Here is a 26245-nt window from a genome sequence, read left to right on the forward strand (position 1 = left end):
ACTGCTTCACTGACCTGTTGTCCCCCCATTTCTCTTCCTCTGCTCAGGTCTCCTATTCCTTGAGATACAACAATATTGAAATTATGTCAACTACAAATCCTCCAATGGCCTCTAAGTGTTCAAGTAAGAGGAATAGTCACATGTATCTCACTTTAAATCAAATTTAGAAATGATTAACCTTGGTAAGGAAGGTATGTCAAAAGCCAAGATAGGCTGAAAGCTAGGCCTCTTGCACCAAACAGGTAGCCAAGTTGTGAATGCAAAGGAAAATTTCTTGAAATACATTAAGAGTGCTACTCCAGTGAAAACACAAATGACAAGAAAGTGAGCTAGCCTTATTCTTGATATGGAGAAAGTTGTAATTATCTGGATGGAAGATCAAACAAGTCACAACATTTCTTTAATCCAAATCCTAATCCAGAGCAAGGTCCTACCTCTCTTTAATTCCTTGTAGACTGAGAAAGGTGAAGAAGCTGCAGAAGAAAAGTTAGAATCTGACAAATGCGGGTTTATGAGGTTTAAGTAAAAGAACAATCTCCTTAACATAAAAGTGCAAGGTGAAGCAGCAAGTGTGGATGTAGAAGCTGCAGCAAGTTACCCAGAAAATCTAACTAAGATCATTGACAAAGGTGGCTACACTAAATAATAGATTTTCAATGTAGACAAAACAGCCTTATAGTAGAAGAAGATGCCATCTAAGACTATCATAGCTAGAGAAGAGAAGTCATACCTGGCTTCAAAGCTTCAAAGGACAGGCTAACTCTCCTGTTAGGGGATAATGCAGTTGGTGACTATAAGTTCAAGCCAATGCACATTTTCCATTACAAAAAAATAAAAAAATTAAAAAACTGTAGTTTTTAAGAGTTATGCCAAATTCTACTCTGTCTCTGCTTTATAGATGGAACCATGAAGCCTGGATAATGGCACGTCTATTTACAGCACACTTTGCTGAACATTTTAAGCCCACTATTGAGACCTATGGCTCAAAAAGAAAAGATTCCTTGCAAAATATTACTGCTCACTGCAAACGAATCTAGTTACCCGAGAGCTCTGTAAAAAGAAATTCAGTTTTCATGCCTGCTAACACAACATACATTCTGCAGACTATGTAACGTGGAGTCATTGTTTGACTTTTGGGTTTCATTATTTAAGAAAGGCATTTGACAAAGCTAAAGCTTCAATATATAAAGATTACTCTAATGGATCTAAGCAACATAAATTGAAAACTTTCTGAAAAGGATCCATCGTACTAAATGTTATTACAAACATTTGATTCATGGAAGGAGGTCAAAAGCCAACATTAACAAGAGTTTGGAAGAAGTTTATTTCAACCCTCGTGGATGACTTTGAGGGACTCAAGACTTCAGTAGAGGAAATCACTGCACATGTGAAAATAGCAAAAGCACTAGAATTAGAAGTAAAATCTGAATATATGACTGAATTGCTGCAATCTAATGCCTGAATGGATGAAGAGTTTTTTGTTTTTTTATGGATGAACAAAGAACATGGTTTATTGAGATGGAATATACTCCTGATAAAAATGTTGTGAACACTGTTGAAATGACAACAAAGTATTTAGAATATTACATAAACTTAGTTGGTAAAGAAGTGGTAGAGTTTAAGAGAGTTGTCTCAAGTTTTGAAAAAAAATTACTGTAGGTAAGATGCCTTCAAACAGCATCGCATGCTACAGAGAAATCTTTCATGAAAGGAAAAGTCAGTTGATGTGGCAAACTTCATTGTTGTCTTACATTAAGGGATTTCCACAGCCACCCCAACCTTCAGTGACCACCACCCTGATCTGTCAGCAGCCATCAACGTCAAGGGAAGGCCCTCCACCAGTAAAAAGATTATGACCTGGTGAAGGCTTGGATGATCATTACCATTATTTTAGCAATGAAGTATTTTCAAAGTAAGGTATGTATACTATTTTTTAGAGTTAATGGCATCACACAGTTAACAGACTACAGTATTGTGTAAATGTAACTTTTACATGCAGTGAGAAATCAAACAATTTGTGTGACTTGCTTTATTGCAATATGGGATTTATTGTGGTGGTCAGGAACCAAACACATGATATCTCTGGGGTATGACTGTGCTGAGGAGTAAACTTTAAAGAAGTGCAAAATGTATAGTTTGAAAACGACGAAATATTGCTGGAAGAAATTAAAGAGAACCTAAATAATAGAAAAATATCTTGTTTTCACAGATCAAAATAATTAATACTGCTTATATGGCAACACTAGCCAAATGTATCTACAGTTTCAATATAATCCTTGCAGTAATTCCAGTTGATATTTTATCAGAAACTGATCTAAAAATTCTCATAGAAACACAAAAGATCAAGAAGACCCAAAGCAATTCTGAATAAAATAATAAAAAGACTCATACATCTTTATTTTAAAACTTATTACAAATCTATAGTAATCAAGATAGTATGATACTAGCAAAAGAATAGACATGTAGATAATTGAACAGAATTGAGAGTCTAGAAATCAATGCTTAGTTTTACAGAGAAGTGCTTTTTGATGTGGGTGCCTACTTAATTCAATGCGGAAATGTTTAAAACAAACAGTGCTAGGATATTCGAATATTCAAATGCAAGATAGTGAAGTTGGTTCCTTATTTAACACAACAAAAATTAACTCAAAGGGGAGTACAGATCTAAGTGTAAGAGCAAAGCGTTCTTAGATACAACACCAAAAGCACATGTGTCAAAAAAAAAAATAGATAAATTGATCTTTATGAAAATTAATAACCTGTCTGTCAAAGGATACTATGAAAACAGTAAAAAGATAACCCAAAAAATGGGATAAAATATTTATAAGTCATATGTCTGATAAAGAGATTGTATCCATAATATAAAATGAACTCCTACAACTTAAAAACAAATGAGAAATTAAATTAAGGAATGAAAATGCCCAATTAAAAAATGGACAAAGGACTTAAATAGATATTTGTCCAAAGAAGATATATAAATAGCCAATAAACACAGGAATAGATGCTCAAAATGATTATTCATCAGCGAATACAAATCAAAGCCAAAATGAGATAATACATCGCAAACATTAGTCCAGCTATAATCAAAATCACAGAAAATAGTAAGTGTTGGAGAGAGTGGGGAGAAATTAAAACCTTCATATATTGCTGGTAGGAAATGTAAACGGCTGCATCCACTTCATTAAAAAGTGGACGGAGGACATGAACAGACTTTTCAAAAGAAGGCATACATACAGCCAGCAACATATAAAAAATATTCAATATAATTGATCATTAGAGAAATGCAAACCAAAACCACTATGAGATACCATCTCACACCAATCAGAATGGGTATCATTAAAAAGTCAATAAACAACAGATGGTGGCAAGGTTGTGGAGAAAAAGGAATGCTTATACACTGGTGGTGTAAACTAGTTCAGCCACTGGGGGAAGGAGTTTGGCGATTTCTCAAAGAACTTAAAATAGAACCACCATTTGAGCCAGCAATTCCATTATTGGATATATACCCAAAGGAATATAAATCATTCTAAATAATGCATGCATATGTTCATTGTGGCACTGTTCACAAGACCAAAGACGTTAAGTAAACCTAAATGCCCATTAAAAACATGGTACATATACACCATGGAATATTATGCAGTCATAAAAAAGGACAGGATGATGTCCTTTGCAGCAACATGGATGGGGCTGGAGGCTAAGAGAGAGAACTAATGTAGGAACAGAAAACAAAATACTGCATGTTTTCACTTATAAGTGGAAGATAAATATTGAGAATACATAGAAACAAAGAAGAGAACCAAAGACAATGGGGCCTACTTGAGGGTGGAGGTTGGGAAGAGGGAGAGGATTGAAAAACTACATGTCAGATATGATGCTTATTACCTGGGTGACAAAATAATCTGTACACCAAACCCAAGTGACACAGAATTTATGTATACAACAAACCTGCACATGTACCTCTGAACTTAAAAGTTAAAAAAGAAATATGACAATGCTTTTATTCAAGGTGAAACATAATACATATATTATTGTGATAAAAGGACGTTAAAACTGTTAGCTGTTCATCTGTAGGCTCTGAGTTAACATGTAACACTTCAATGGGCTAAATTCTTGGGCTGGGTGGTGAATTTATTGTTCAACTATTTCTGTAGCATATCAGACTTGATTAATCAGAGTGCTTGGGGCATTTTACACATAGAGAGTTTTCTATTGAAAACATTTACTTCCCAGTGCAAAATATCACAAAAACCTTATTCCCAATAGCAGTTTGAGAGATAAGTGGCTGCCAGAGGAAGGGGATTTTACTCTGTGCCTTTGCTTCCATACAGGTAAACTAGAGTGAATAGTCATAATTGCTGTACTCTAAAGAATCCCAGAACTGACTGTTAAAGACCACATAACACAATGTTATAACGTGATTAATTTGGTCAATTTATTTGACAAAGTCTGTGAAAAAATAAAATCAAAAGCCTTATTTGACTGATCAGTCAGTTTATTCAAAATACTTGATTCAAAACTAAAATCACAATATTGGGCACAGTCAAAATGGATATCAATGCCGTGAAAGCTCAGGTCATACAGACTTTGAGACATGTATTATAATGTCATCCAGTTTTACCAGATACAGTAAGGGTGGGCTACATGAATAGTCTAAAGGTATGTCTTTATGTTTTGAAAATTCCTTCATAATAGCAAAGCTGGCATTTTATAATTTTCAGAGCTATAAATCATTTTTAAAATCATGATGATACTCAAAGCAGATGTGAAAACATATGTTTGCCACAGTTGTATAAACTGCTTATTTGTCACAGTTAATAAATGTTGACACTTCTACTTTAACTCATTCCCTTTTAATAACTAAACTCTATTTCAGGAAAATATGTTTTTTTCTTACCACCACAAATATAACTGGAAGGACTTGACATAGAGAATCCCATTTTAAAAAAAAAACCTTTCCACTATAACTGGGGTGCAGTTTCATATGCCACTCTTGCTTATTAACGTCCTCATCAGGATATGTGACCAACTTATTTGATTTAAACAAGTAAAATTCTACCATTCCACAGCAAGAACTTCAGAAATACCAGTGCATGCTACTATATATTTTATGAAAATCAGTTACTGTGCACCTGTAATAACGCTCCAGCTGATTTTTCATAGGCCACAATAGTGTACACTTGCATGCTGCAGTACACAGGACAGTCCCAAATGCCATATTGACTGATGGGGTTTGCAACTCTGATTGTATTATACGCATCATGTACAGCTTGGGACTTTCCTAGCAAAGCTGCTTTACTACCAAGATGTCCTTTAAATAGTCATGAGATGGTGGGAAAAAAAGTTTCGGGAACAAATTGTTGCTGGGTTAAAAACGAAGTTTCATCTATAACTAGACTTTCATTACCTGTGCAAGAGTTTGAGTAGTTTAATATCATGAACCTGACTTTCATTCTGACAACTAATCCAAAATCAGTCATTTGCATTTTGGAGCCCCAGAGGGTATAGCCTTTCACTGTCAGGCTAAGAAAAGACAAAACATGTGGCTAGGAAATCAACCATAGATCAATGAAATTAAAATCATACATTATTTCAAATTCCAACTAAAATGCTCATCTAGTAATTATGAAGCACATTCAGTTTACAGAAAAGAGAAAATATTCTTCATTAACTCTCCAGTTCATGAAGTATTTTTTTCTATATATTATGGGCACCTTTAGTAGATAGAAAAATTTACCCTGTGGTGAAGTACAAATAAACTATCGGATGACCTGAGAAATTATTTGTTAGCTACTGTATAACTCATGGTGACAGCAACAATGTATCATCTATGCCATATGATTATGTATTTTCCTTTTCTCTTACCCTTTCAGCCTTATAAACAAAGTTGTACTCAGCTTTCATATTAGGAGAGCATCACTTTAAAATTCTTTATCTTCCTTGAACAGCTCTCCTAAGACAAAACTGGATACTATGCCGAGGTGATACATGTACCTCAGCTGATCAAAAGGCAGGCTGAGATAATATGTATCAGTATTCCAGGTAAATACCTGATGGGCTAACTTGCTAAGCTTTCATCTGAAATGTCCAAATTAGTATATATTTTAAAAATCACTTTCAAGGATTGACAGAAGCTGCTCCCCTGTGTGACAGCAACTCAGTTTTGTCAAATATAACCGTCAACTACAACCAGCAAATGGCGAATCATTTAAACATAGTTAAAAAAGTAAACATATAATACAAAGGACGTCCGGTGTCTCTGAACTGGCATAGTAAGAAGGCTTAAGATAAAGTTTCCAACCACATGCACAGATAAATTTCAGGTGGATATGTAATTTATAACCTTCCAAATAAACAAGCTTCAGATAAACATCATGTTTTCTACTATTAAAATAACTTATCCAAAGTTAGTATGAATCTATTCATACTAAGGGAAATGTGGATGCAGTATACAGCACACGGGTGTTAACTGAGTTAGTATCTGATTATTATATGTGTATCAAATAAGCAAAAATCATTTTACCTTTATTATGTTTTTGGAATTTTTTGATGGTTAGTCCATTATCCTGAACAACAGTAAGTCCCTCTCTATTGCTGGGCATCATAACTATAAATAAGAGATGTAACTGAATAGTTTTCTATGTAAATACCCAGAAAAAAAGGCAGAAAACATCACACAAATGGCTAATATAATCTAATAACAACTAACATAAGTTTTATGTACTTCTATTTCTAAAACAGTAGAAAGATTTTTTTGTTGGTCTGAAGATCATATAATGAAAAAATCAGTAAGCTGCTTGCTTGATCGTGTGAGTTCTAAAGTATAATTAATATATAAACATATATACATACGAACTTGTTAAACAGAGCAAGATTGATAGATAATATAACTTTCTGGAAATTATTATGATTCTTTATAAAACATATTGAAAGAGAAAAAATGTTAATTTTCAGAGTTTATAATTTAATTCTCTTTAGTCATATTTTATTCAAACATTATACAGCCCTATTAATAAAATATGGTAACTGTAAATGTAATATGTAAAAATTCTCAAGCCTTTTTATTTATTTATAGACAATCTTGGTATCATTGTTAGACAACTGTGGAATGTGCATATAGAGCCTAATTACTGCCAGTGTAATTAGAAGTAAACTATACTGTCAACATTTTTTTTCTAGGATATTACATTGCTTTGGATATGTTTGATTTTACTTCTAAGTATAAGTTGCCCATTCTTTTATGATATATCTATTACCAAGTATATTTCCCTATGTGCTCTGCTTTTTAGTCAGCACTCAGTAAATAATTATCTCTCTATATCCCTTTCCCCTTTTTGTCTCCTTCTTCCCACTCTCATCAATATGAATGGTATCCCAACAGAAGAATGTGTCCTCTTGCTTCTTGATTCATTAGTGGTCACTCATTTGTAGACTCTCGTTCTTTCTAAGACTTTCTTGAATCAGTTGTACACAATGTTGTAACAACCAGGTAGTCTATGTCAGAGAAAAGAGTAAAGCTAGAAGATGTCTATCAGGTCTTCCAGGAATTAAACTTACTCTCTGAGAGACATTAGCCTCAAGCTCTGATCTACTGGTTCTTAACCCTGGCTGAACATAAGAATCTACAGAAGAAATGCTGAAAAGCAAAATGAAATACTGCTGCCCAGGCTCTATTCCAGACCAAGTGAATCAAACTCTGAGCATGTGGCCTCAGCATCCATATTAATAAAAACTCCATAGGTGATTATATTTGGGAGCCAGATGTGAGAAACACTATGCTCACCATGAAGCTAAAGAGCTCCAAAAAACATATAATACTGACAAGCTAAGTGAGTTTTGGATTAATTTCCCCAAGGGATAGTCTTCATCCTTCTGAAATCTAAAACCTTCCTTAATCTCCCAAATTTCTCTTCCCCCAAGAAAATACATTATTTTGGAAAGGCTGAAAGCAATAGCTATTATGAGCTGTAAACATTCACAGTTCACTTAAAGAACTTCCCCCCTTTAAGACTAAAGGGATAGCAAAACTCATTTTGCCAAAAGGAAATGGGTACATAGGAGATTGGACTGTGTAGGTACAGAAGATTAATGAAGATTTTACCTAACTCAATTGATCGGTAATTACTATACACTAAATGAGAATTTGTTACAGCTGAATGTACCTGTCGACTTCTATATACCTGAGTAGAATTAGATAGCAGGAAATGATAAGTAATCAAAGTCAAGTCACACAGAGAAGAGTAATTTTTATCACCCACACTTCCTTGGCACTTTTTCACATAATGTTTCATTTCACCTCTCAATAACCCAGCGCATTAGACAGGGTGATAAGGTTTTTTCCCATATAATAAGTAAAGAAACTCATCGTGGTTAAGTGGCATACACAAGATGTTATAGCTAGTTAGTGCCAGACCTATAGCTAGACTAAAGTTCCCAATATGCCACATCACAACCAATTTCTGGAATAGTGTCTATGGTGTAAGGCTTCTGAGACAACAAAATATATATAACCATGGGGGAAATCATGTTAAATATTTGTGATCTAAGTTGTTGAGATTGTGGCAAATCTTATATTGATTCACTTTTTTTCACTCTTAAAAGGGGAACTGCCTAAAGGATATTTCAACTTCCCTTATTCAAAAAGATGTTGTGACTGTGTCAGGTGTATTGTATCACATATAGAACTCACATATACTCTACAAACAGTTCATCATATTAATTCCATGAGATTGAATGATACAGTAAAGGAAGATCTTTGCAGAGAACAAATTTCTAATAATGTAAGTTTCATTTTGTTGGTCATATTGTTTCAGCAATTACAAATGACCAACTTTCAAAAAGCTATTTATATTAAAGAGGTGTCAGCTTCCTCAGCTTTTCCCTCTCCTCTATTTTTCCTAACAACTAATTTCCTGAAAAAATATTTTTCAATTACCTGTTTCCGAAAAGTTACTCACCCATTCTTTCCAAGTGATGATCCATCTGAGAGGGAGAACTGGACACACTGCTGCTGGAGTGGGAAGAGGTCTGGCTCCCAGGACGATGATTCTCTTCCAGAGAAGGAGCAGGAGAAGGACTCTCTGGGATCCGCTCCTGACACAAAAGGAAACACAAAAGGAAATGTCATCTATGCGCCAAGTTTTTATGTTGGTTGAGTCCATAAATTTGAAATGCTGACCTCTCACTTATTGTGAAAGTGTACTCATCTACTATAATTCGTCTTACAAACATATCTCTTTTTTTTTAAATTATACTTTAAGTTCTAGGGTACATGTGCACAACGTGCAGGTTTGTTACATATGTATACATGAGCCATGTTGCTGTGCTGCACCCATCAACTCGTCATTTACATTAGGTATATCTCCTAATGCTATCCCTCCCCCCTCCCCCCTCCCCACAATAGGACCCGGTGTGTGATGTTCCCCTTCACGTTTCAAAAAATATATCTTTAAACAAAAATATATTTTTGATTCTTGTGAAATTAATAAAATATCATGAGGGCTAAATTATGGAAAAAGACAAAAAAGCATATGGTAAAGGGTCAAGAAAAGTTAATTTCCATGTGCTCTCCTAAAAACTTCATAAATGATTAATAGTGTAGGTGTGTTTTGAAGGTTATTGTTATTGTAACTTCTAGATTGATGTAAAGTTCATAGCAAGGCCTGAAGGGTGATACTCCTATCTCATTAAGAAGGAGAACTCCCAAATGTAAAGACTTGAGAGCCCTGGAATAAAACTCACAAATCGTGGCCCCTGGTACAAGTTGAGCTTTTCTATGTGGACAAAATTTATGCAAATAATATACTTGTATATTAGACACTTGTAACCTCTCAGACCTTAATAACTTATGTTGAATTCTGCCAACAAAATATTTTAATAGCCTGGGCATGGTGGCTCATGCATGTAATCTCAGCACTTTGGGAAGCCGAGGAGGGTGGATCACCTGAGGTCAGGAGTTCAAGACCAGTCTGAGCAAAATGGTGAAACCCCATCTCTATTGAAAATACAAAAATCAGCCAGGCATGGTGGCAGGCACCTGTCATCCCAGATATTCGAGAGGCTGAAGCAGAAGAATCCCTTGAACCCAGGAGGCGGACATTGCAGTAAGCCGAAGTCGTACCACTGCACTCCAGTCTGGGCAAAAAGAGCAAAACTCCATCTCAAAAAAGTATATATATTTTAATAGTCACAGTACATGATTTTTTTTTCAAACTTAATGCTACTATCTATCAAGGTCACTTCTTCTAGTATTCCATAGATTTTTTGTAGTTTTCAGTAATGAATTTTAATAAAATATTTTTGCATACTTCTTCAGTAATTATTATGGCTCTCAAGACTTCTGATTATTAAAATTGCTATAAAACACTGAAGCTATTCACTGTGTTTATGCATCACAAATTGATGAATAAATCGAAATCATTAAGTTAATTTGATCAATAAAAGAACCAAATTGCAGTGCTTATGCACATATTCAATAAATGTGACTGGGTGATAGACATGCTGGGACAGAGAATGTTCTATAAAATATTTAATTCATCCATAATAAATTTCTTCAATTAAATGTTGTGGCTAATTATCTGTAATCACATCATTATTCTAATCACCATAACATTAAGAAATAATTTGTCAAATATGTGCTTGTACATTTCCACACTGATTTTGCATGAGAAGCCCAAATAAACCCCCTAAAAACTGTTTGTTTAATGCAAAAGTAATAGCATGAGAGTTAAAATTTATTATTTCATTAGTAGTAGTTAACATTATCCAATGTCTGGCATTGCAGTAGGCACAATGATGCCACCTCCCCAACTTAAAATCTCCAATCCACATCTTAATCCTAAGAACCTGTGAATTTGTTACTTCACATGGCCAAAGGGACTTTGCAGAAGCAATTGAGAATTGTGGAATAGGGAGATTATACTGGATTATCTTAGTGGACCCAATCTAATCACCAGGATTCTAAACTGTGGAAGACACAGGCAGAAAAGAAGGGTCAGAAGGAGAAATGATTGCAGAGGAATTGTCACAGAGATGCAACATGGCTGGCTTTGAAGATGGAAGAAGGGAGCCATGAGCAAAGAAATGTGAGTGGCCTTTAACAATAAACACTGGGCATTTCTAGAGGGGGAGAGAGGGAAAGGGGAAGGGCTGAAAAACTACCTATTAGACACTATAGACACTACCTAGGTGATGGGACCATTAGTACCCTAAACCTCACCATCACATAATATATCCATGTAAAAAAACTGCACAGGTATCCCGTATATCTAAAAGAAAAGTTGAAATTATTTTAAAAGAAGGAAAGAAAATAGATAACAGATTCTTCTCTGGAGCCTATAGAAAGAAATGCAGCACACCTTGACCACACCTTGCTTTTAGCCTAGTGAAACTCATGTCCAACTTCTGACCTACAGAACCCCAAGATAATAAATTTGCACTGTGCTAAACCACTAAATTTGTGGCAATTTGTTATAGCAACAATAGAACACTAATACGGTCATCAATGTAGTATGCATATTTTTAAATTTTGCTTTACATTATTGCTTAGCATTTCATTAACATCCAATAACTTTAGTGAAATGAATAGACTTTGAGTATATTACCTGTAGTTTATGCTAATTAAATACCAACAATTTTAAATGTATATTACATGTTAAGGACTTTATAGCTGTTGTCATGCCTCCAAAACAGTATTCCAAACAGAGTAGAATACTGATACATTTCTCTTATATTTAGTATGCAGGAAAATATCTGCTTGTCACATAATGTCCGCCAGGAAAAATAAAAAGAAATATAGAAGCAAAGCAGAAGAAAAGAATCAAGTTTTTTCCCCTAATAATTCTATTCACATTTTGGAGGGATGGTACGGGTACTGAAAGCAATATCCATACAGCCCTTCTATCATACGCTTTCAATTTTGAAAAATAAACTTGTAGTTTATCAGTTGTGAAATTCAACTTAAACTATAATGCTTTAAAATATATTATTTAAATAGTACGTGTGTGCGTGTGTGTGTGCGTGTGTGTACACGCGCACACACACACCAGTGAAAGGAATTTAATATATGTGGCCTTTTTTTTTTTGTCTTTCATCATTGTGTCTCACTGATTCCACGCCAAAATATGTGCAAAAACTGCAGAACATTTGCTATTTGTGTTTGAATTCCAACACTGAAAATGTCCTTTAAATATGTGTAATTCAATGAACTATATTTATCTCTAATGGACCTCTGAATGAATGGAGAGGGACAAAGTGCAGCAGTTATTGTGAAAAAATAAAACTGACAAAAGGAAAATCACTGTGTAATAGCAAACTGGCATCACATATACAGCAATGTATGCTGCTGTAATAAAAATAAACAATTTTTGAGTGATCCATGCAGTTTCATGGTTTAATAAACAAGAGAATCCAACCGACAGTGATACTTGGCCTTGCTCACTCTCCCTAATAAAAGCTGAATGCTCATTATGAATACATAAAAATCATAAGCGCACCTATATTAATAGAAAATATCATGAATGTTAACAAAAATGAAATTGATATTAACTCATATTAAGAAAAAATAGTGGATTCCTCTAACATATTTAAAATTAGCATAGGATCAAACAATATAAACTCCAATAATTTACACTGAAACTCCTTCTTTGCATTTTCAGCAGCATCTTATGTGAAACAATGAACTAACTTTGAGAACATAATTTAGAAGGTGACTATTAAGAGTGACAGTAATATTTTGCATGAAGCAAATTTTCTCCTTTAAGATTTTGTAGCCTGTACTTACCAAATTCGATCAAGGTTCAGTCCGTTGTTATTTTTCTAAGGCAGCACAGAAGTCAGACTTTTTACACCACGCAAACCTTGTTATGTGAATGCAGTGTTTTATATTGATTAAGAATTAGGTGTTGTGTTTTTTTTAATCTCTGTGGAAGTGGAATGTTTAAGTTCTCCTAAAATAATGAATAATTATATGAACAATTTCTTCTTTGCAAGTAAACAGATCCATTTCTTAGCCCTATAATACGTATGCATCTATTTAGCTACTTAACTGCAATATGCTTTGGTTCATTAGGTGGCTACTGTTGTGTCTCAGCCTAGTTAAAATTTCACAGCAAGTTAATCTGTTTTATTACAAATGAGAACACAAGCGATAATGTTTTCACCATTTGCCAAATACGGGGTTAACAGTATTTGCAACAAATCAATAAGTACATTTAAAAAGGAAACTTGCAAATCTAAAACCCCAATCATTTTTACTCGTTGATAAGTTCATTTACATGGCATTTATGACTTTTACAACCCTGTTACTTTTCGCATATTTAATTTATGCTCCATCGAAAACAACTGTGGCTCCTATGAACCACAGAAGTCTTCTCCAAATCCAAAGTAGCAAACGACAGAGATTTCCAAAATGTATATATTCTCACAATTCCTATTTTTCCCGGTAATTAGTAATACTATCTTCAATAATAACTCAGATTCTGATGTGTACTTACATAGTTCAAGGACTTTGCTTAAAAAGAATAAGTTGTTATAGAAAACGTTATTAATTAGTACATATAATCCCTTCTTCTACTATACCAGTTCCTTTTCTTTAGAGGTATATCACAAATGGTTAAAAATGATGCCCATTATATCAAAGTATTTGAAAGTACATTTGAACCTTCATAAAGGATGGGACAATGTTTAGAAAACTGAGTTTTTTATCACAGTCAATTTGGCTTAGGATTCAGTTTATTGGCACTAAAGTATCAACTCTGACCATGTTCATAGAGGTCATTTATTTCATTTCAATATATTGTTTTGCATTCTTGGAAATATGGAAGTATACACAGAATTTACGAAGTATTAACACATTTGTGTTAAGTATCTCTACCATGTGGTAATATGTATGTGCACATGTTCCATTGCCTTTTCAAAACAACTGTGTCAACGTTGAATCGCCTCTGATATTTTATTATATTGATTTCTTTCAAGAATTCAGTAGAATTATGTAATATATGTCTTATTTTTATTTAGTTTGACTTCAACTCTCATTGTAATTACTCTTCCAAATGTTAATCTATTAATGAGTTCCTCAAGGATTTAATGGCATTTTGCTGCTGAAGAGTGGCTTTTGGAAGTTTATTTGAATGCTGAATATTTTATTCATGTATTCGTCTTGATATTTCACATTTAATTGATATGCTTCTTCTGTGTTGTCACCAGAGTTCTGCAGAAACAGAACAGATTGTAACTTGAAAGACTTTAATAATAAAACCAGAGATGGTAAAATAAAAATTTGCTCTTTGTTATTACCAACTTGGCTTACCACTAAATAGGGGGAGTAATTTGATGCCCAAAGTTGGTTTATCTAAAAACCTTTGGAAGCATGACACTTTATGGATGTTTATGAAACAATTCAAGAATTGGTCTGTGTTCTACAATCAGCAATTTACCATTGAATTTAAATTAACAATGATGAATATAGCGAAGTTTTCATAAACTTAAAAAATGGAAAAAGGGCTCTTGAGGTTAAAAAGGAAAAATTATGCAATTTAGTAATTGTTAAACTCCCTGTTCCAGGGTAGAAACTATCACAACATACATATTTCATTAGTCTATGAAACAGTGAGTCCACAATACTCTTACCTTGTTTCTCAAGGAGTGTTTAAGAAACTCACCACTCAGAAAAAATATTCTAGATATTGGGAGCTTTCACTCTTCAGTGGTTTTGAAGGCATAATTGCAATCCTGAATTAGAAGAGGCAATATAATAGTATGCATAAAAAATAATGCCAGATTGGGGGTGCAGCTGGAATACATAAGCATGAGAGTGGAAAATAATACACACAACCTATGTGTGACCGATGTGGTGTTTGAACAAAGAATCCTCTCCTCTCTTTAATGTGATGAACCTGTCCTGGAAAAGGCTCACAGATTAAGGGAATCAGCCATAATATCTGACCATAGCCTAAAATACCTTCAAGTGGGAGAATGGATAGTTCAGTGGGAAAAATGCATGGTTTCCAAGTTATGTTGTGGGCTTGTTACTCTGCCACCCACCCAAACAAACAAACAAACACAAACAACCCTTAATGCCCACTCAATGCATCTTCATCTCATGCTCTGAGATAGTAATAGCTTTCTCTTTCCACAGAGCACTTAGACTGAGACCCAAGTAGTGATTTTTGTCAGTGAATTTGAATTATCACACAAAAACCTCTCTGTGTTGACTAATTTTAATACCAGATGTTCACATGCTAATGCCACTGCCGTGTGACCATTTCCTATCAATTCATTAATCGCCAGCTGCTCAGCCAAACAAGAAACAGAGCTAATCAGATGGTGTTGGTAAACTGCCAAATAACAGCTTCCAACTTAAATTTCTTAAATGTGTTATCAGAAAAAAGCTATGGCACACTGACATTACACAGTTTCCCACAAATAGAGAAAAATGTATTGTAAGACACTTAAATGTCGAACAGGGAATAGAATTCCATACCAGTAAGGTATTTGACCTATTTTTGTCTTCATGATTTTGCCACATTCAATAATATAATTTAAGGATTAATAGTCTTGCAAGCCTAATGATCATAATGCAATTCCAATTCATGTTATAGCTATATTATTTATTAGCAACACATGCTAATAGTTGAGCCAACACCAAAGGGATCTGAGCCAGAACTAAAATTTACCATGTGCCTTGGGTAGCAATATTCCCAAACTATCTACTGACAAAAAACAAGAAACATTTATTTGCAACTTGTAACGTCTTTTCCACTTTTGGATTTAAAGTCTGTATTAGTAATAATAATTTATGTTGGAAACACTCCCCAAAGTTTAATATCCAGTGACTCCTTTAGCTTTCATTCACTCATGCAACAAATATTTATTGACTGCCTGATGTACCCCACTGGAGATGAAAGGAAGGCATATGTATGTTTTCATATGCATTGTAGGTGCCCACGGTGCAAACTATACTAAATAATTCACATGTAAACATTCAAATATTATTTAAAATTAAACACCAACCAGATCAAATTTGATATTTAATTGGGCACCCTTCTCCAGCCCCCATCAGGCTCCTAATCTTTATTCTGGGGTATCAAATCAAGGCAACTATCACAGGTAAATCAATGCTGTAGGCCAATAACTGTAGGTGAATTTAAAGGTGGAGGTTCTCTTTGTCCCATTACTGATGAGAGAACATACAGAAGAAACTACATAGAGAAAGCTACTTCTTATCTCATGCTAGTTTTTGGCCACAATATGGTTTTCTACTTACTACTATTTCTGTATGGATTCTTCAATGTAAAATATTGGTTAAAACATGCTGTGCACTTAGTAGGTGCCAAACATTACTCTAAATGTGTTAACATGCTTTATCTCACTTAGGCTTCTGTTAACACTATGAAGTAGGTACAAATATCATCCCCATTTCACTGGGACCATGAGGCAATCTGAGACACAGGTGGGTTAATTAATTTGCCTAACGTCACATAACAAGGAATGGTAAAACCAGGATTCAAATCCAGGCAGATAGCAATTATACCATACTACCTCTAATGAAATCTGCTTCTGAATGCATCTTATTTAACTAGCAAATTATGATGGCTCTAGCCAGAAGTGGTCCTTTTGGGGGTGGAGCCTATCTATGTCTGTTTCTTTTCTGTGTTTTGGACAAAGCAATATGACAGAGTCTTTTGCATACATTCAACATTTGCTAAATCAGTGAATTCTGTTTTCTAACAGAAAGTGATGAAGATAATAGTACAATAAGCCAAAAGTCAACAGTAGCTGTCCTTTCTGGGTAACTGAAAGTATAATTTCCAGACGCTTGCTGATTTTTAAATCTTTATTATCCTTTTTTGTTCTCAAAATTATGGATGGCTCTAGACCTTCCATTCACCCTATTTAATGGAGTTCTGTTCAATGGAACTTTCTACAATGATGAAAACATTCTATAATTGTGCTCTCTAATACAATAGCCACAAATAACATGCGGCTATTGAGCACTTGAAATGTGACTAATTCGGTAACTGAAGTTTGAATTTTACATTTTTATTTAAGTTAAAATACCCACACATGCCTAATAGCTACCATTATGGGCAGTGTTGCTATAGTAGATATATCCTATGCATCTAAGATGCACTGTTAATTATTTAAATCCATGCAGGCAAGGAAATCTATCAGACTATGTAAGAAATACATACTTTCTTTGGAATATAAGCTTCTAAAAGTTATATCACTTCTGAGACCTAAAATGAAAAAGACTTAGCCAGGTGTATTTTCCCTTTTGATAGCTTTCACTATTTGAGGATATTTGTAGGCATCCACACTTCTAATCACCAAACATTTTTTTTTAACCAATATTTACATGCTGATAAAAAATGATCCAAATGCAATTAAGCTAAACTCCCTTCCAATTTAATACCATTCTCTGTTAAAGTGGTATAAATTAAACTGGTAAACAAACTTTATTCATTCACTTTTATAGAGAATTCTCAAACACTTAGTTAATGTGTTATGCTTTGTTGAAGGTATTGAAAAGTAAACTGGTTGGAAAAGTTTTTGTTGTTTGCTTTGCTTAATAGATATAAGAAAAGGTTGTCATGGAGAGTCTGAAGTGATACCCATTTCATATTTAGTATAATATTTTTAAAGGAGGCTGCTGCCTTGGACCTGCTCAAGCTAGAGCCAATTGTTAAATATTCATTAATTTTGTGAACCAGTTGTTAAGCTGTTGGTAACCTGAAATCTGCCATGATAGAAATATTTACACCAAGAAAATTGGCAAATGTTATAAATAACAGTTTTCTTCTTATTTTGATTTGTTTTGTTTTTGGAGAGCTGGTTTTTAGGCATATCACTGGATGCTGGCCCAAAAATTATAAAATCTGAAACACTGAATGTATAAGTCCATTATAGAAATTAGAAGTTTTTCTTTCATCCTAACATTCAACATTACCTGACTAAGCAAATACTAAGTTCATGAATAAGTACACAAGTTCTGTGTTCATTTGAGCCTATGAGCATTCAAACAAACAAAACTAGACTTGTAACATTCTGAAAATAAATGTATTTTGTGAGTATGCACTCAATCACAGTTGCATATATCCCATAGCTTTCTTTTTAGGAATGTGAAAAATAAGAGACAAAAATAGCACACTAACAAATCACCCAGTATTAAAATTTTAAACAATGTGAAGGTAGATTAATAGAAATAATTATAGGTAGTTTCACTTCTTTTTATAACTCAAAAACCCTGGTCTCATAGGGCATAAAAGCAAACTCTACCATGTTTTCAAAAGAGAAAATACGGGTTCATTTTGTCTATCTAAATACTTAATAGAGAATTATATAATTATTTATTTTGTTCATTATTTGTCTCTCCCATTTAAATCATAAACCTTGAGCACTACCTGATACACAATAGTGATTCAATGAATAGAAAACAAAAAATATGAATGAACCAACAAATTTTTTAAACCAGATACCAGTGGCTTCATCTGATTCAATTAATTGTTAACAAATAAGCCTGCCAGCAAATGACAAATTGACTTGCTTGAATTAAAATGAAAAGTTAACACGGCTTACAGATTAGCCTGATCAGTTTTCAGATGTAAACTATAATTTAAATATAAACTTTATATGTAAATATAGAAGTAAAGTATAAAGAAAGCAAGATCCATTTTGCAGAAAGGAAAACTGAAGTGCAGAAATATTTTAAAAGTTGTTCCTAGGACCTTTGTCTAGACATACTAAATGTTAGAAATAAGTATGATTTGTATAGCCAGTCATTTATTAACTTGATATATTCTATGCATCATATAATCCTATTATTCAAAGAATATACTAGAAGACGAGCTTCCAGTGGAATTAGTGATCCAAGTGTTATGATCATCAGTGACAAGCATTAGCACAGGCATCAGCTTAACATAAACCAAGCTAAAGAAGAGTGGCATGTATTTAGAAGGACACTGAAAACATGTTTCAATATCACAGCTTGCTTTTTTTTTAATCCCAGGGATTTAAAAAAATGATATAGCAAAAAGGATGTCTTATGCAGTTCTTGCATTCCTACAAATAAATACCTGATACTGGGTAATTTATAAAAAAAGATGTAATTGGCTTATGGTTCTGCAGGATGCAGAGGAAGAATAGCACTCGTATCTGCTTCTTGAGAGACTTCAGGAAGTATTTACTCATGGAAGTTGAAGCAGGAGCAGGCATATCATATGGCTAGAGCAGGAACAAGGGTGGGGAGGTAGGTGCAACACATTTTTAAATAACCAGATCTCATGTGAACTCAGAGTGAGAGCTCACTTATCACCAGGGGAATGGTCTGAGACATTCACAAGGGATTTGCCCCCATAATCCAAACACCTCCCATCAGGTCCCACCTCCAACATTGGGGATTACATTTCAATAGGAGATTTGAGCAGGAACAAATATCCAAACTATATCATTCCACCCCTAGACTCCCCTAGATCTCTTGTCCTTTTCACATTGCAAAGTACAATCATGCCTTTCCAATAGTCCCCAAAAGTCTTGGCTTGTTTCAGCATTAACTCAAAAGTCCAAAGTCCAAAGTCTCATGTGAGGCAAAGCACGTCCTTTCCACCTATGAGCCTATAAAACTAATTGCTTACTTAAAATCAATTAATTCAAATTACTTACTTCCAAGATACAACAGGGGTATAGGCATTGGGTAAACATTCATGTTCCAAAAGAGAGAAATCAGCTGAAAGAAAGGCCCTGCACAAGTTAAAAACCCTGCAGGGCAGTCATTAAATCTTAAAGCTCCAGAAGAATCTCCCTTGACTTCATGTCCCACATCCCACAAAATAATCTCCCTTGACTCCATGTCCCAACTGCCCTTAACTCCAGGGAACACTAATGCAAGTGGTGGGCTCCTGAGTCCTTGGGCAGCTCTGTCCCTGTGGCTTTACAGAGTTCAGACCCTGTGCTGCTCTCATAGGTTGTTGTGCATCTGTGGCTTTTCCATACTGAAGTTGTAAACTGCCAGTGGATCTACCATTCTAGGGTCTTGGAGCCAGTGGCCCCTTTCTCATAGCTTCACTAGGCAGTGCCCCAGTGGGGACTCTGTGTCAAGGCTCCAATCCCATATTTTCCCTCTGCACTGCCCTAGTAGAGGTTCTCTGTGAGGGCTCTGCCCCTGCAGCAGGCTTCTGCCTGGACACCCAGGCCTTCTCATACATTTTCTGAAACCTAGCAAAGGCTGCTAAGTCTCATTCACTCAAGCATTCTGTGTGTCTGTAGTATTAACACCACACAGAAGCTGCCAAGGGATATGGTGGCTTGTGTCCTCTGGAGTAGCGGCAAGAGCATTATCTGGGGTCCTTTGAGCTGAGGCTGGAGCTAGAGCAGCTGAGATGCAGGGAGCTGTGTCCCAAGGCTGTGCAGGGCAGCAGAGCCCTGGGCCTGGCCCAAGAAATAATTCTTCCCTCCTAGGCCTCTAGGCCTGTGATGAAGGGGCTGCATGAAGTTCTATAAAATACCTTCGAGGTCTTTTTCTCGTTGTCTTGGATATTAGCACTTAGTTTTCTTTTAGATATGCAAATATGTCTAGCAAATGGTTGCTCCATAGCCTGCTTTTATTTCTCTCCCAAAAAAGCTTTTTCCTTTTTTTGCCACATAGCTAGGCTGCAAATTTTCCAAACTTTAATGCTCTGTTTCCTGTTTAAATATAAGTTCCAACTTTTCATTATTTCTTTGCTTCCACATAAGAGCATATGTTGTTAGAAGCAGCCAGGCCACATCTTGAACACTTTGATGCTTAGAAGTTTCTTATGCCAGATACCCTAGGTCACCACTCCCAAGTTCAAACTTCCACAGATCCCTAGGGCATGAACAGGATGCAAACCAGGATCTTTGTTAAGGTATAACACATGTGAAATTTGCTCCAGTTCCAAATAAATTCCTCATTTCTATCTGAGACCTCAGCAGCCTAGACTTTACTGTCCATATCCTCATCAGCATTTTGGTCACCACCATTTAATCAGTCTCTAATAAGTACCAAACTTTTCCGCATCTTTCTGTCTTATTTTGAGCCCTCCAAATTCTTCCAACCTCTGCCCATTACCCAGTTCTAAAGTTGGCTTCACATTTCAAGGTAACTTTACAACAATGTTTTATCCCTCAGTACCAGTTTTCTGTATTAGGCATTTCTTGCATTGCTATAAACAAATACCTGACAAAGGGGAACCTATAAGGAAAAAGGTTTAATTGGCTCATGGTTCTGCAGGTTGTGCAGGAAGCATATCACTGGCACCTGCTTTGGGGAGGCCTCAGGAAACTTTTACTTATGGTGGATGGTGAAGTGGGGGCAGACACATCACATGACCAGAGCAGGAGCAAGAGAATGTGATGGGGCACGTGCCACAGCCTTTTGAACAACTAGATCTTGTGTGAACTCAGAGTGAGAGCTCACTTTTCACCACAGAGATGCCCCAAGCCATTCATGGGGGATCCACCCTCATGATCCAAACACCTTCCACCAAGCCCAGGCTTCAACATTGTGGATTACATTTCAACATGAGATTTGGGTGAGGACAAATATCCAAACTATATCAAAAGGTCATTTTGATCTGAAAGAAAAAAATGACAATATGAGTAATGTAAACATTTCAAAATAATTTGATAGCTCTTTCTGTAAATTTTCACAAGTTTTATATAACTAAACACAAATTTTGGACCCTTTTTATAATGTGCCCTAGTCTCATACTACATCTTTCAAATTTTGAGTATTGTTTTTCTTTAGGTGTGTTTTAAATCAATTATAGTATACACAGCAAAGAGGTTTTGGGAAAGGCCACTGTGACTTTTCTTAATTCATAGTGGATTTGTCAGAAGGAAATCAAATTTCATAGTGAAGACATTTACTTCTAATAATTAAATGTTAAATATTCTGATAATGCATATTTGGAAAGACAGTTTACCTACATGGTAAAAATGATATAAAAGACCTGGTGAATTAAACTAAGATATTTTGTAAAGTAATGAGTTATAGAAATTTAAACATTTGTTTTATTATGTAAAACTGCTAGGATAATAAAATTTAAAGAACAGTGAGTACATATTCACATTTCAAACAGACTGTCTAAAAGAGAACACTAAAATTCAACAGAGACTCATGGGAAACCCCAAAGCAAGTAATGAGAGGGTTTGAAGCAGCTTACCAGGATGGGGGCTTGCTGGGGACCAAGAAAAGCTCCTGGACATGGGGAAAAGGTAAGGGAGAAACTCCCCAGGACTCCACACTCCTGCAACAGACTTTAGCAATCTTGGCTTATAGAAGAACCCATCAATCAACACAGGCCTTGGACCTAACATAGGGAGTTGCCTAGTGATTGCACAGAGGTGTTGCTCCAGAAAGGGAATCCACCCAAAATCCCACAGGCTTCCAATCTCAGAGCAGCTTCAACCTGGAACCATTCTGAGAGACTAGATACCAAGGATCTAGATCCTGCTCTGAGGCAGCACTGACAAGGCTGTTGCCATTGCCAACACTGGACTGAGGAAGGATCTGGGAAACAGTGCTCCCACACACCGTTAGGACAATCTCCACCACCCTACTTGAGGCTGCTGTAAGACTGAGGCATAAGCAGACTTCACTTTCTGCAGCTTCTTATCCATGCTGCTCACCTGAGAGGTGCACCACTCTCTCTGGTTATGGACCCACACCTGGTGCAATTTTGAGAGTGTAACACTGAGCTGTGCCTCACCACTGGGCAGAGTTTGAGCTGACTCTGCTGCATCTGCCACCTGGCTGAAGCGGGAGGAGACTGGACAATTCAACGCACTCCTAAAACAATTCCCTCTCCCCTGCTACAGCTGCTGTGAGATCAAGATGTGGATAGGCTGTACTTTCTAGAGTTACCTGCCCCTCCAGCTATAAGGAACCCCACCCTCCCTGATGGCAGGTCTACAGCACAGCCATGACAGTCCATTCCTGAGAATTCCACTGGTGGCATGAGGACAACCCCACTTTTGCTTATCACAGACAGCACCTGAAGTCACTACTTTCAAGGAAATGTCTCCTTGCCTAGACCCATATCCCCAGCACTCAAGCACGCCACGCAGGACCCAGGAAGTTTCCCAGCCTAGTTTATTATTGCTGGCACTTGATTGCTGCTTCCAGAGTCTGAAGTCATACTGACCCAATCTACCAATACTACAACAGATGACACCCACCCACATGTGCTACCAGCAGGCCAGGGGAACGAGCCTCCACAACCAATTGCAGGCACCAGCAACACGAGCGCAAACCACTTGATTTCAAGTGGGTTGCTCCATCTTCACTACTGCATTTAGTCACATCACACCAGCAGTGCAGGGTTCCTGGGAACCTGCCCAAATGCATGGTCCACCACTGTTATTACCAGCATCCAAACAAGCTACCTGGAGGCCCACGAATTGGCCCTTCAGGACTCATGAACACTGGTGCCTGTGTAAGCTGCTCTGGGGACTAAGAACAGGCAGATTCAGCCTATTGATGCCATCACTACTGCCTGAAGAATGGTCTATCTCGCATCCCATTTCTACAGCAAAATTTCAGCACAGGCTTAACACATAACTGCATCATAACCCATGGAGGAAATCACAGATACCAATGACCCTGTATATTACAGAAAATATTGTATAGATTACACTACCATGGGCACCCAAAGTCAAAGCCAAAGTATCCGACTCAACCAATAACATATATACACTTTCAGCAAAGTTTTCTTGTATAAAAGCAGTTTCAAAAACTTGGAAAAAGCTACTGTTACCCCAGGAAGCACGATAAGCAAGGAAATATGACACAATAAAATCATAAAAAATTGATCAGGAAAAGAAATGAATCACAAAGAAATTATTGAATGACAGATAAAATATTCAAAATGTTAATTTTAGAGAAGCTCAATGACATGCAAGAGAAATCTGAAAACAAATGCAAGTAAATTGGAAAATCAATTCAGGACATAAATGAGAAATTTACCGAGGAGACAGACACCGTTTTTTTTTTTTTGTTTTGTTTTTAAACAAAAACAAACAAAAAAACCAGAAATTCTAGAACCCAAAAGTTCATTGAAGGAAATATAAAGTACACTTGAATATTTCAGTAATAGACAAGACCAAGCAGAAGGAAAAGTCTCATAACATGAAGACCAGTCTTTTGAAATAATCCAGTCAGTCAAAAAAAAAAAATTAAAAGAATGAATAAAGACTATAACATATTTTGAAGTACATAAAGCAACCAAACTTAAGAATTATCTGTGTTTCTGAGGAAGAAGAAAGAACCAAAAGTCTAGAAAACCTATATGAGGAAGTAATTTATGGAGATTTTGCATTTCTATCAAGAGTGTCAGACATCTAAAGGAGACTTAGCAATCTCCAAGAGTATACATTGCAAAAAGGACTTCACCACACCATATTATACTCAAAATATCTAAAATCAATGGGAAATAAATAATTTTAAAATCAGAAAGAGAAAAACATCTAGTCATCTGTAAAGGAACCCCCATCAGACAGTGGAATTCTCATCTGAAATGTTACAGGCCAGAAGAGAATGGTATGACATTTTCAAAGTGCTAAAAAGAAAAAACTGCCAGACAAGCATTTTTTATCCACAAGCAGACAAGCAAACACAGAGAATTCCTCCCCACAGTATTGATCATACATTAAATGTTCAAAAGAGTTTTAAACATGGAAAGAAAACTTCGTTATTCACCATCATGAAAACACATGGAAGTATAAAACTCCCAAGACTTACAAAACAGTCACACAAAGGAGAAAGAGAAATAATCAAATGACAACATGACAGAATTCTATCAAACAATAAAGAAACATAGAGAATAAGGAAAAAGCAAATAACCTGTAAAACCAATTAAAAGGAATAAAAAAACATGACAGGCACAAAACTTCACATGTCAACAATAACCTGGAATGTAAATGGATTAAATGCTACGCTTAAGACATAGATGGGTATATCCCCAGTAATGGGATGGCTGGGTCATATGGTACATCTAGTTCTAGATCCTTGAGGAATGCAGCCATACTGTTTTTCCATAATGGTTGAACTAGTTTACAATCCACCAACAGTGTAAAGAATTCCTATTTCTCCACATCCCTCTCAGCACCTGTTGTTTCCTGACTTTTGAATGATGCGCCATTCTAACTGGTGTGAATGGTATCTCATTGTGGTTTGATTTATGAAATTATGCTGCTCTAAAGACACATGCACCTGCGTATATGTTTATTGCAGCACTATTCACAATAGCAAAGACTTGGAATCAACCCAGTGTATCAGTGACAGATTGGATTAAGAGAATGTGGCACATATATACACCCATGGAATACTATGCAGCCATAAAAAGGATGGTTTATTGTCCTTTGTAGGGACATGGATGCAGCTGGAATCCATCATTCTTAACAAACTATCACAAGAACAGAAAACCAAACACATGTTCTCACTCATAGGTGGGAACTGAACAATGAGATCACTTGGACTGGGAGGGAACATCACACACGGGGGCCCATCATGGGGGAGGGGGAGGGAGGGATTGCATTGGGATTATACCTGATGTAGAAATGACGAGTTGATGGGTGCAGCACACCAACAAGGCACAAAATTATACATATGTAACAAACCTGCCGTTATGCACATGTACCCTACAACTTACAGTATAATAATAAATAAATTTAAAAAAAAAAAAAAAAAAAAGACATAGATGGGTGAAATAAATTTAAAAACTTGATCCAACTATATGCTGATAACAAGAAGCTTTCCTGTAAAAACAAATACAGAATCAAAGAGGTGGAAAAAAAGATATTTCATGCAAATGAAAATCAAAAGTCAGCAGGAGTAGCTATATTTATACCAGTTACAACAGACTTTAAATCAAAAATAGTAAAAAAAAGACAACTCAATCACTACTGATAAAATGATCAATTCAGCAAGAGAATATCATGATTCTAAAAATACAAGCACCCAACATGGGAGAACCATTTATAGAATATTCTATCTGACAACTACAGAATATTCCTTTTCCTCATCAGCACATGGAACAGTCTCCAAGATAGACCATATACCTGGCCACAGAACAAGTCTCAACAAATTTTTAAAATTCAAATTCATATCGAGCATCTTCTCAGATCACAATGGAATAAAACTAAAAATCATTGAAAAGAAAAACTAAGGAAACTTCAAATATATGGAAATTAAACAACATGCTCTTGAGCAATCGTTGGCTTAAGGAAGAAA

General features: G+C 35.7%; 1 protein-coding gene across 2 annotated transcripts in view; it reads right to left on the reverse strand.

Moving 5' to 3' along the window:
- The window catches only part of DACH2 (dachshund family transcription factor 2), a 701861-nt gene that overhangs the window by 90690 nt on the left and 584926 nt on the right, over window positions 1-26245 (reverse strand). For both annotated transcript variants that reach the window (XM_017954197.2, XM_017954196.2), the window contains exon 7: window positions 8955-9090. In XM_017954197.2, coding sequence (XP_017809686.2) covers window positions 8955-9090 — 136 coding nt within the window. The remainder of the gene's footprint in view (window positions 1-8954; window positions 9091-26245) is intronic.

This window comes from Papio anubis, chromosome X (genome assembly GCF_008728515.1).
Source record: "Papio anubis isolate 15944 chromosome X, Panubis1.0, whole genome shotgun sequence".
Taxonomy (NCBI): Eukaryota; Metazoa; Chordata; class Mammalia; order Primates; family Cercopithecidae; genus Papio; species Papio anubis.